This window comes from Blastomyces dermatitidis (assembly GCF_000003525.1).
Source record: "Blastomyces dermatitidis ER-3 genomic scaffold supercont1.9, whole genome shotgun sequence".
NCBI lineage: Eukaryota > Fungi > Ascomycota > Eurotiomycetes > Onygenales > Ajellomycetaceae > Blastomyces > Blastomyces dermatitidis.
In genome coordinates, this window is record NW_025544782.1 from 1,141,113 (window position 1) to 1,155,211 (window position 14,099).

General features: G+C 26.7%; 1 protein-coding gene across 1 annotated transcript; it reads left to right on the top strand.

Annotated features, from left to right (window-relative positions):
• Positions 1–13,161: 13,161 nt before the first annotated feature.
• BDCG_17587 (uncharacterized protein) lies at positions 13,162–13,902 on the top strand (the record flags this gene model as incomplete). Its single annotated transcript, XM_045426692.1, has 1 exon — positions 13,162–13,902. One exon carries the CDS (start codon positions 13,162–13,164, stop codon positions 13,900–13,902), a length of 741 nt encoding a protein of 246 aa, XP_045282219.1.
• Between the last annotated feature and the right edge of the window lie 197 nt (positions 13,903–14,099).

Here is a 14,099-nt window from a genome sequence, read left to right on the forward strand (position 1 = left end):
TCTGATAGATTTAGACTGAACTAAGTATAGAAATAATACAGATAATGCTGCTCATAAGAGATTGAAGAAGAAGATAGTAAAGAGTCTCATACAGTAGTGATAAGATTAGAAGAAGTTCTGAGAATGATTTAAGTTCAAGATGAAGAGAGAGAGAGAGAGAAGAAGAGTATTACTATAAATAAGTAACAGTAGAAGAAGATTAAGAGAATGTTAAAGTGAGAGATAAAGAAGTTAAAACTGATAAGTTTTTTATTTATTAAGAGATAATAATTTTTAATAATACTTCTGTTCTCTAATTGATTAGCAGAAGCTGATAGAGAAGAAGAGAATTAAGATCTTATTCAGGTCTTGAATGCACTTTATAATTCAGAATATTAAGAAAACAGCTTCACTTTCTGAGTATGTCAATCTGCTTACTACTGAGATGAAACCTGAGACAGCAGATCAGAAAATGCAGGATTTTAAGATACAGATTAATCTGGCTAAGAGAAAGCAGTGAGAACTGTTCTCTGAGAAGATAGTGAAGAGAGATTTTAAGATAATTATCATCTTAGATGAGAAGAAGAAGAAGAAGAAGAAGAATAAGAAGTAAATTATAAAGAATAATAAGAAAAATGAGAAAGAGAAGAAGTAGAAAAAGTTTTTTTCTTTTTATATTAGTTAGTTATAAGTTCATAATTATTAATAATTAAAATTGATTTTGAGTTTTCAAAAATTATTGTACAAGTTGTAATCAAGTCAGAAATAATATATATATATATATTTAACTATCATGATTCACAAATCACTATAATATATAAGAATCAATATTTTTTCAACATTGATATTCATAATATTAATATATTTTTAATAATATTATCTGATAATATAATTTGATAATACTCTCTTTCACAATATTAATATATTTCAAGAAATATAATAGAGATTAATTAAGATTATTTATTTACTTTTATACATTAATGATATTTAATCTGAGTTAGTACTAAAATTATAACTAAGTTAAGAAACAAGATTATTTTCTCTTATATTAATTCTTCTTACATATATCAGTGATTAGTTATTGAAAATAAATTATTATCTTTCTTAAATTATTATTATATCTTCTGAATTCACTTCTTTCACTTCTTTTACTTATATTGAAGATTTATAAACTCTTTAAGAAAATCACTGTGAATTATAAAGTCTATATTGTTTACAATTTAACACAGAATACTCTCTTTTAATTATAATAAATAATCACTTCATTCTTCACATCTAATTTCAAGTTATGAAATTTATGAAAAACTCAATATAAATATTAAGATGAACTATGAAATAATTATTAATAGATTGTATTACAGATTACTGAAGAGTTATCTCTCTATTATAATTACTATAACTTCATTCAGAAACATTCATTATAAACTGATTATAACTCTGAAGAAATTTTCTGATATCTGAAGTTATCAGAATGCAGATAATAAAAGAAAAATAATCAGAAAATTACTACTGAGCTAATAAGTTACTCTATCAGATAACAATTTTTAATAATACTAACTTTCTAATTTGAAGAAAATTATGTGAAAATAATCATATATTAGTACTCTGATTTCATAACTCTTATCTAATAACTTCTGTGAATAATTACTTTGTATATATATATCTCTGAATCTTTCTCTTCAATCAATTGAAAACTCTGAATTCTGAACACTTCTTTAAATACTTAATTCAAATCTTCATATTTCACATCAATTCTGTCTTCAGTTCAATCTTGAGACATATTATAAAGTTAATATATAATATCTATAATCAGAGTTGAAAAATCATTGAAGAGTGTCTCTCATAGTGAATGTATAAACTAGTATAAACAATCTTATATTTATGAAAGTTATATGTTATTACATTGATAAGAACTGAACTTATTAAGAAATATTAATTGAATTTGAATCATTGATCAGTAGTCATACTGAGAATTATATAATAGAGATATTAATAACTGTGATTAAAAATAACTATTGAAATATTAGTCTCAGTCTTCTTACAATTATAATTAATAATGCTGTGAATAACTACACTATGATGAAGAGCTTGAAGTAAAAATTAGCTTTGCATTTCTGAAATAATAAACAATGTCATATTTTCTGCATTGCTTATATGATTCAACTTGTAATACAAACACTGATAAAGAATCTTAACATTAAGATGAAGAATAATAAGATAACTATTTCTTAGAATAAGAATAAGATGAAAGTAGTTACTCAAGTAACTTTTATATTTACTTTGTAAAAGATAATGTTTTTTAATAACACTTTTTAATATTACTTTTTAATAACACTTTTTAATAATACTACTGTTAATTTTGAATAGATTGACTAATAATTTAAATATCACAGATTTGAAACATTGCTAATGTGATTTGTATCTTCTCTAAATAATAATAATAATTTCATAATATTCAATAAATAAATGAATCAGTCACATCACTGAATATAATACAGAATATTAGAACACAGTGAAGTTCAATATATAAGATAACTGTTCAGACTCTTTGATTATATCAGACAATTGATCATTAAGTGTAATACTCTGATTAAGAAAAGATTCAGATATTGAAACTTTCTGATATGAAGTGAACTCAGTTAAAATATATAATTGATTTACTGTTTTAGTTTTATAAGATAATAAAGACAGTCTTAATCACTTATATATCAATACTGCAGTTAATCTGATGAGTGTATAACAGTTTATTTACTTATCTTAAGAAGCAGTTAAATCACTTAAAAAGAAATTCAGTCTGAGATAATATTATAGCATAGACTATTATTACTGTAAGAAATAAACTGATATATTACTACAGTAAAACTGAATAATCTTTTACAGAGTACTATACTATAGCAGCTCTACTAGATTTCTTCTATTAAGTTAATATTTACACTTCTCAAGATTGAATAGAGAAGAAATAAGACTTGTATGTTAAATTAGTCTGAGACTACTATAATATCAACTATCAGAGATTTGAATAAGCAGATGTTTAAGATATGAAGATAGTGAAATATAATTCTCTAATAAGTAACAATCTTTGATAACACTTCATATCTCATAGAACTATAATACTAACTTTGAAACAGAACTTACATACATTGATTACAACTGAAAATCAGGCAAAACTACATGCTTGTAAAACTGAATTTAACTGCTATCTTCAAGATAATCTGATAAATTTATATGTCAAATCAATTCTAGAGTTATGAAAAATTGTTGAGAGTATATATTCAACTGTTGCACTGATGATGTGTGATATTCTGACAATTTCATTGACAGGGGTGAGAATGAAGTGAAAGTTTAACTCAAGTTAAGATATTTATCACTATCACTGAGAACAATTATAAGAAGAAACAGTTAAGAAACTTATAATTATAAAATATGAAATTATCAGACAGTTTAATACCTCTGATCACAGTATATCAGAGAAGTGTAGTTTTTATAAGAAAGTGAAGAATAAACTTGTATAAGAATGTATTTAGTTATTTTATAAGTGTTATTAATAATTGTTATCAAATTCTGATTATATAAGTAATCACTGAATGAACTGAATGAGACTGATTTTAATCTTCAGTCTCAGTTTTATTCTGATTTTGAAAGAATGATTATCTTTCACAGTTTATTCTGAGAAATTACTCTCATTTCACTGTTCTTGAATTAAATCTGATCATTTTTCATGTCATTTCTCTCAGAAATAATTCATTTTCAAATTTTTTTGAGACTTGATCTTGATGAGACTCACGTCAAGAAATGTATAAGATCAGATCAAATGAGATCAAATGTGAAATTCATGATCTCACCGGCCAGTCTACTGATAACTAGAAAAATATGAACTTCTACTGCTGAATAATTCAGTCTTTGTCTCTTATAGCAGAGCAGTGTATCAGAAGTGATTAAGAATTCATTATAATAATTCTTATACAGAATATTTCAGATTAGAGAAGACTGAGAAGCTTGTAAAATATAAATACATTTAAAACAAGCTCTGAGCAGATGTCAAAGAGTATATTAAGACTTATAATATCTGTTAAAGAATAAAGATTCTGCAGTATAAGTAATACAGTGAGTTAATATCACTGTCTATTTCAAAGAACTTATAATAGAATCTATTAATAAATTTCATAGTTGATCTGCTGAAGTTGACAAGAGTCAAAGAATATGACTTAATTTTAATCATTATTAACTACTTTATAAAGATGATTAAATATATCTCTACTTATAAAAAGATTAAAGTCTCTGAATTAACTGACCTGTTTTTAGATATTATTATTCATAATCACAGTACTCTGAGATCATTGATAACAGATCAAGAATCTCTCTTCATCAGTAAATACTGATCAGCTTTTTACTATTATTTTATAATAAGATATCTTCTCAGCACTGCATTTTATTCACAGACAGATAGTTAGACTGAATATCAGAATCAGACATTATAACAGCATCTTTAAGTATTCTATTTATATTATCAGAATGATTGACTTAAACACATTCTAATCACTGAATTCATATATAACAATGTAAAGAATGTAATCTTAAAAGTATCTTCTTTCTATACTTATTATAAATATAATTCTTCATTATTCAGTGATATCATAGACAATATTTCAAAGAAGAAAATAGACAGTCAGAATATTAAATAGATACAGAGAACAGAGTATATCTCAGTATTAAAAGTAAAAGTGAGACTGAAACTTTTGAATAAAATTCATAAGAAGATGATGAAAAGTATTCATTATACTCAGAAGTAGTAAATGAAATACTATAATTAAAAACATCTTTCAATGAAGTTCTTAATAGAGAATTAAGTACTACTTTCAGCAAAAAATATCAAGATAATAAGACTGTATAAAAAGCTCAGTGAGTGATGACTAGAATTTTTTCTGATAATAAGAGTGATAAGTAAGTAGATATATGAGTTAAAATTACTCTCAGAATTGAAATCAATTCATTCTATTTTTCATATTTTCTATTTAAAGCTCTATAAATAATATTTCAGAGTAGAGCTGTCTCAGCTGAATAATATCAAGATTGAGAATAATACTGAATATCTTATGAAGAAAATATTAAATAAGTAAATAAATAATAGCAAGCTTCAATATCTTGTAAAATGAGAAGATTATTCATTGTCAGAGAATTTATAAGAACTGCTTAAGTATTTGAAAAATACTGAGAAAGAGATTATAAGTTATGAGATAGCTAGTAGAGATTACTCTGTTACATATCAGAGATATTGAGTAAGAAATACTGCTTAAGACTTCTTATTTTTTCTTAAAGAATTTTTTTAGAGATAATCTCACAGTGATAAACTGATATCTTATAAACTCTGTAGTACTCTTCTTCTATTTTCTCTTAAAGAATTTTTAAAAGTTTAATAAGACTATACAAGTGTAAAATTTCTGAAGCAGTTAGAGAAAAGAGATATTTAAAATCAATAAAAGATTAATATTATTAATTCATAGACTGCTGTTATTCTAATAGAGCTGCAGTCTGCAGAAAAAGTAAAAAGAGAGAATCTCAGAATCTACTCATTAATAATTATATTCTTATTAAACTCATTCTTTATTATTGAAGTCTTCAGCACTGATATCTTTATCTGCTGAGAAGTTAGCACTGTAATACTATAAAGAAGCATACTGTAGAAGAGTATTACTTACAGTATTAACTTATCAATTTATAAAGTATCTTGATTATCTACTTTAATTAAAGTGAGATTCTCTTCAATCAGTGATTAATTTTTATAACACTTTTAACAGTGATACTGATTAATCTCTTCTTATGATCAGTTATTCTGAGGTGTTTTTTCATCTTAAAGACTCATATCTTCATCTTCTTTTATAAATGAGTAAGAGAGATCTTCTCAGTCTTCATAGAATCTATCAATACTTAAAGCTCTGAAACTCTTACTCTGTACTAGACTGATTATATAACTGTGTCTGAGATAGACTGACTGTGTGACCGTGTCTGAGATCAGAATCAGAATATTTGATGATTTCATTATCAATTCAACTGATTTCATTACACTGTTTTAATATTAGATAGTAGTTTCATACTGTCTCAGTGAGACTTACTGTCTACTCTTATCACATTTTTCAAATGAGATTATGATTTTCACTTCTCAATTTAAATTATTTTTATTACTTTAAATAACTTTAAATCTCATTTGAGTATTATTAAAAAGTGTTACTTTTTAAAAAATTAAAGATAGTCTAAAAAAAACCTTAAAATGTCTAAAAATAGTAACTTTATATTAAGAATGAGACTAAATGAGATCAAATAAGATCACTTTCTCATTTTTTTCAAGTCATGATCTCATTTTAAAATCTGATATATAGTCACTTTGCATGTTTTTTTAATGATTAGTCCCAGCGGGATTCACACTAAGAAATGTATAAGATCAGACCAAATGAGATTAAATGTGAAATTCATGATTTCGGCGGCCAGTCTAGTCTGAGATCAGAACCAGATTTTTTGATAGTTTTATTATCAATTCAACTGATCTCATTACACAGTTTTAACATTAAATAGTAGTTTCATACTATTTTAGTAAGACTTACTATCTACTCTTATCACATTTTTCAAATGAGATCATGATTTTCACTTCTCAATTTAAATTATTTTTATTGCTTTAAATGACTTTAAATCTCATTTAAGCATTACCAAAAAGTGTTACTTTTTAAAAAATTAAAAATAGTCTAAAAAAACCTTAAAATGTCTAAAAATAGTAACTTTATACTAAGAATGAAACTAAATGAGATTAAATGAGATCATTTTCTCATTTTTTTCAAGTCATGATTTCATTTTAAGATCTGATATATAGTCACTTTGCATGTTTTTTTAATGACTAGTCTCAGCAGAATTCATATCAAGAAATGTATTATGATTCGGAAGAACGTATAACTATTGAATAATAACCCGGCCGCCTTCTGAACTTGCTTACGAGTGTAAAGAAGTCATAGCGGCCACCAATTAATTTAGTGTATAATATTACAATATATAAGAAGCCAGTGTACATCTGTAATTGTACACTGACTCAAGCAATCTTTGAATCATATCTGATAGCATGTCTAAAAACTGGTGAGAAGTACAGACTTCTTCAGAGCATGATAATTTCATCTATGAAGTAATTTATAGTTATCATGTCAGTGTGATTCTAGAACATCTCAAAAGATAGTGTATAAAGAGTGATAAGCAGAAGAGCATCTGATTAATACTGCTTCACTTGTTAAAAGAAAACTTCACACTCAGATGAATATCATATATATGAACAGATAAGATATGAGAAAAGAAATGAAATTAATGAACTAGATTCAAAGAAGACTGCTCTTCACTCAAAGAAATAAAAGAGAGAAGTGACTATCACTGAAGTTATACAATAACAACAGAAATTATATAATGATATAGTAATATAATGATATAGTAATATAATAATACAGTGATATAATAATAGACATTATATAATTAATAAAAAATCACTGAAATGAATATCTTCTCTAGTTAATATAAATAATACTCTTCTCTACTATCTGAACTAAAAGATATGCAGAATCTCTCAGAGAGTTTACTCAAAGTAGTAAGAAAAGTAGCTGAAATCACTGAACTGAAATTAAAGCTCTGTACATGTACAAGAATTCTAAATAAGATTGAGGTCTTGTGTACACAGTAATAGACTGAGATGAAAGTCAAACAACAATTAATATTCACTGTAGATTAAGTATTCACTATAAAGAGCTTTATCAACATAATTATTATTATTAATAAGAATAGAGAAAATCAGATCTTAGACCTATAGCAGAAGATTGAATGTTTACACAGATAGATAACTACACTGAATCTGAAGATCTTATTACAATTATTCACAATCTCTTCAGAAGTATACACATTATTGAAGATCACTGTACAGAATAAGAATCTGAGTATGAGATATATTAAGTTAGAAGATCTACTGAAGTTACTAAGCTTTAATAATAACTGAAAAAATAATGCTGCAATCAGCTGACTAAGTCAGATACAATTATATTATCAGATTAAATGTGAACTTATAGATAGATAGTTAACAGAATTTTAACAAGTCTTAAAATCTGTCACATTTCTATATGAAAAAGTGAAGTTATTATAAATAACTAATAAAAAGATGAATCTTATAGACTCAGAGTAATATTCATTCTTATGAATATAAAATAAGTTTTTCAAATGAATCTTACACAACTTTGAGAAAGTGAATATATAAGATAAGTATTATAAATACTTCACTGAGTATAGATAAGTGAGTAATCTTATATTATACTTCATACACTTCAGTTTATACTATCTCATATTGAATGAAGAGCTTTCAACATCTTTATGTTTACAGATCTTCATTCATAATCTTACATCTGAGTTAAGAGTGAAATAAAAATACTTAATCTCATAATTAGATACAGTGAAAGAAGTATATAACATTCTCATTATACAGAAATAAGTAAGTCAATTATAACAGAAAATACTGTAATTAAGTATATCTCAGCAGAGAACAGATAATCAGACTTTTATAATACAAGTTATATATCTGAACACAATGAATCTAGATCTGAATATTATTACTAAAGCACTGAATTCTCTGAAAAAGAGATTCTCTAAGTGAAAATCTTGATATTATAAGCATTGAACTTGCTTCAACTGTAAATATCAAAATCATGATATAAAAGATTGCACTCAGCATGTGCAGTCAAGAGAAGTAAGAGAGTTAAAAAACTAGCAGAATCAGTGAGCTCAGAGACACTCACTGATATTCTATGAAAATTTTTTAAAGTGAAAGAGATATCTGTATTAGATAATTCTCTGAATCCTGTAAATATCAAGAAGAAGCAGACTCTTAAATAAGATATGAGTGAGAATGATGAAGCAGACACTCATCTCAATGTCTTAAGACCTGAAATATTAATGTATAAGAGACACTTGAATAAGAATTGAGAGATAGCTGCAAAAGTATTAGTGAATACAGAAGCTTCTATATAATATATTAATAATTATATGATCTGAAGACTGAAAGAGATCTGCTGAGTGAATAATCTCTGATACATAAGATTATCTGATAACTGATATTTGATATCATCTGTAAGAGTAAGAGTTCTCTTGCACTTCAGAGAATAATCTTGCTATATTTAAGTGTGAGAGCTGCAGAATGTGAAATACAACCTTATTCTCAGACTTGATTAATTTCAAAGATTCAATTCACAGATTCAATAATGTACATATCACATACAGTTGACTGATGAAAAGAAAACAGTTCATACAATTCTATTAACTGATATGAGAAGAACATTTCACATCTCTGATATAGAAGAGTTAAATCTGCTTATATATTAATAAGTAAAAAGAATGATTTACAAGACCTCATCTGAAAGTATTCTGTATATTATACAGAACCTGAAAGTGAAGAAAACTAAGATAAAGACTATATAAAAGAACAAGTGTATAAAGAAGCTTCTAAAGAAGTATGACAAGATCTTCTGAACAGATCTTTCACTGAAATTATCACTGAAATGAGAATTCATACATGAGATTGACACAGAAAATATAAAATCAGTCAATCAGAATATATACTCTCTGTCACAAACATATCTTGAAGAACAGAAGTATCAGATCACAGACCTTCTAGAATATAATTTTATATAATTCTCATCAAGTGTATGAGGCTTTCCAGTTCTATTCATGAAAAAGACAGATGAGAAGTAATAAATGTATATCAATTATCAAGCACTTAATAAGCTTATGATCAAGAATGAATATTCACTGTCATGAATTCAACAACAGTTGAATACAGTTGAAAATACCTGATATCTATTGAAGATTAATCTTCTCTCAGAATACTGACAGATCTGTGTAGATAAACTGTCAGTTCTGTGAACTGTATTTAATATGTAATGAGAAAAGTTTGAATTTCTGATAATATTATTCAGTCTGATAAATACATCTGCTATCTTTCAAATAATGATGAATACAATTCTTTATAAACAGAATGAAACCTCATATCTTATATATCTCAATAACATTCTAGTCTTTTCAAACTCATACAATAAATATCTGAAGTATCTCAATAAAGTGCTTATAACTCTGACAGATTATTATTATTATTATTATTCTTCAATTATAGATGTATGCAGTCAGAGACTATAACATCTACCTGAGAACTTTTAGTTCTCAGGGTTTTTCCTATATCTGTAAAGTTAACTATTATACATTTATCAATTTCAGATATGCAAAATCAGAAAATTTCAGCTCAGAATATAAAAATCATTTACAAATTGCAGTGTTTTAACATCTTCTGATACTTTGAAACCATTTGACAATATCATGACAAAGGAAAAGAGAACACAGTCTTAAAGATAGACACATTAAATAGATAGATAGAAAGGAATTGAAAGGAAAAGATAAAGTAAAGAAAGACTGTAACAAAACAAATTATTAAAAGGTAGTATATAGCTGTTTTAACAGACTATATCTGGTTGATTTCCTTCTCTTCATATTCAGATAATTCTGAATTTAGCTATTTTCTTATAGCTGCTTGAGTTTCTGATAGAAAGTCTATTAAGTATTTAATTCCTGTCTTAGTTGAGAATAAGAATCTTATATTTAATTGATTTAGATCATACTTCTCTTTCAATCTGGCTCTGAGACTATTGTATAATGTACAGTGCATTACAATATACTCAGGATTCACATTTGTATTGCAGAATGAGTATTCTATTGAGTCAAATCTATCATCAAATCTTTGTATATAAGATTTGAAATAGCCATGTTCTAGTTTCAGCTGTATTATAGATGAGAATATTTTCTTTTTACATTTAATTAAACAAGATTTCCACTTGGGTTTTGTTTCAAATCTTGAATAATGTATACTCTTCTTTTATTTCTGTCAGCTTTCATTTCACTTGTCTAAACAAGATTCTTTTATTTTTCTCTTTATAAAAGATCAGGACATAATTTTTTAAATAGATCTGCTTAATTCTGCACTTTTTTTTGCAGCTGAATCAGTCAATTTATTGCTATGAATATTCATATGAGCAGGAACTCAGTGCAGATAAATTATCAGCTTTGATGTTCTTCTCTTTTGAATTTTCAAAACAGAGTTTAAGATCAGTTCAAGATTCATTTAATCATTATGAATCTAACTATTTCTAAGTCTTTTTAAAGCAGCTTGACTATCAGAGAATATTCATGTCTCTTTCAAACAATTTCCTCTTTTATAAGATATTATTTCAATAAGTTTGAAAGCTTTCACTATTGCAAATAGTTCAGCATCAAAGACTTCAGATTCACAGCCTAGATTTCAGAAATCTGAGATAAAATTAATATTATCTTCAGTATAAGCAATGCCTGTGTCTAATCTATTCAAATTCTCATTTTTTGAGCCATCTGAATAAATCAGAATAGAGTCTTTTATATTAATTGTAGAGATTCTCTTCAAATGCTGTTCATATTCTTTCTCTTTTGATAGTTCACTTATTTGTAAGTTTATAAGAGATTCAAGCTTTTCTCTTCAGAGAGATAACTTCTCATGATCAACTTTTTCAATATTTAAAGAAGAGAATTGATTTTTAATCAGAGAGTATAGTCTGTACAGTTGAGAAGGCATTTTCTTTGAAGAATTATTTTCATTTCAATCAAGAAATCTATTTCAATTCAGTTCATTTTCAGAGTTAATTGATGAAAATGAAGAAGAGACTCTTTCTCTGATTATATGATTTGAGCTTATCTTTACAACTCTCAGAGCATAGTTCATACAGACCTTTTCAAATCTAATAGCAGGAGAAGGAATTGAAGCTTCAATTTTCATTGCTTTAGTAGAAGATGATTTGAATGCTTTCAGAATTCTTCTCAAGGCTCTGTTTTGCAGACTTTGAAAGAGTTCAGTGAAATTCTCTTGATTATTTCATCAAACTTGAACTTCATAATCAGCTACTGATGTAATACAGACTATATATAACTGTCTCATAGTCTGGAAGAATAGACCTCTCTCTGTATTTAATAGTCTGATTATGTTGTTTAATAGTCTTTCTGCCTTGACAGTTCTTTGTTGAATGTGATATTTAAAATTTAACTTGGAGTTTAATCATACTTCTAATTATTTGACATTTACACTGGGTTTAATCTCTCTATTTAAAAGAGTTAGAGATAGTTCTTTCTCATTGAATCTAGAAAAGACATAAATTAACTCAGTTTTATTCATATCAAATTGAATTTGATTGATATCTGTTCTAATAAAGATTTTCTTTACAGCTTCTTCAATCACTTTCAAATTCTCTTTGATAGTTTTTGAGCTGTAGACTAGATCAATATCATTCATATAACTCAGAGATTGCACTATTCTCATATTTCTATTTTTGAATAGATATACAGTGTATATTGTAAATAAAATGAGTGAGATTGAAGATTCTTGTGATACTTCTATTTTTATCTCAGTCTTGTCTTGTTTCATTTCATCAAAGAAGAGTTGTATAATTCTTTTAGATATAAAATAATTAACTCATTTTATTAGAGAAAGTGACAGTTTTAATATCTTCAATATCTGAATTAACTTTAACTTTGAAACATAATTAAATGCTTCTTTTATATCAATAAAAACTGCAGTTGAGACCAGACTCTCATGCTTTGCTATTTGAATATCATGAACAACTGAGAGAACAGTGTCAATTGCAGAACACTGTTTTCTATCTTCTATTTGTTCACTGAATAAAAGAGAATCACTTATAGAGCTTATAAAAGATAGTTAAGTAGCTATTATCTTTTCTAAAACCTTTTCTAGACAGTTCAATAGAGATATTACTCTATATGACTTAGAAATTGAAGTTTTTCTATTAGGTTTTGCAAGAATCACTCCAGCGGCTTCTCTCCAGCATTCAGAATAATATTCATTTTTCAAGAGATTGAAAAAGAGCTTAAAATATTCATTCTTTAAGTAGAAGTATGTATTTTAAATAATCAAGTGATTAATTGAATCAGGCTCTGCAGCAGTCTTAACTGAACTTGAGAAGATAGCTGACTCTAGTTTATCTTGAGTAAGATCAGGTCATTCCCAGTCATTTTCATCAATATAGTTGAGACATAATATATTCTCTTCCTCTGAATCTAGTCTGATCAACTTTTCATTGAGTAAGAACAATGAGTTCAAAAGTACACTCAGTTGATGTGGAAAAAGATGCTTTCTCAAATGCTATTCCTGAGATTGAAATTCTGAAGAGAAGAAAGAAAGAAGAGATAGAGAAACAACAAGTTCTTGAAATACAGAAACTTGAAAAAGCAAGTAAAATTCTTGGAAAGCAGTGTCTGAGTGAGATGAATGAAGAAGTTCTGTTAATTCTTCATGCTCAGACTAGACAACTACAGGAAGTGATCAAGTTCAAACTTGGAATTTCAAACACAGTTCAAAAAACTTTGAAAATTTCTAATACAATCACTGACTCTTCAGTTTGCTCTTCTTTCTTTTCTACTTCTTCTTCTTCTCCTTCTTTGAATCAGAAGAAAACATATGCTCAAGCAGCTGAATCTGCTGCCTCTAAACCTGCTGTCTCTAAACCTGCTGTCTCAAAACCTGCTCAAAATCCTGAGAAAACTGAGAAGAATACTGCTCATGCCTCTATTCATAGAAAAGTGAAAAAGAAAATGCAAAAAGAGAAAAACTTTCAAATCTTCAGAAATAGAAGACTTATTCTCAAAGTCTCAAACCAGGACATTCTGCAAAGAAACAAGCTAAACTCAAATCTCATTTTCAGAATCAGAAATGAAATTAACCAGCAGTTCTTTTCTCAGTTGATGACTGATATTGAAGTTCAAAAACCAGTTATAGCTTCAATTGAATTATCATTCTTTGAAAACTCCATCATTTCTGACTACAATGCCTGAATTCAGTGCTGAATTCCTTATTTCAGAATGAGAGTCTCTGAAAGTCAGCAGTAGAATCTTTGTTAACACAACAATTCTATCTGAAAGAGATGAAAAGTGAGATAAATTTCATTCTTCATGATATTCCAGTTGAATTTTTGACTGTGAGAAGGATGCTACTTCTCAAAAATGATTGAAGATACACCTCTATTCAACTA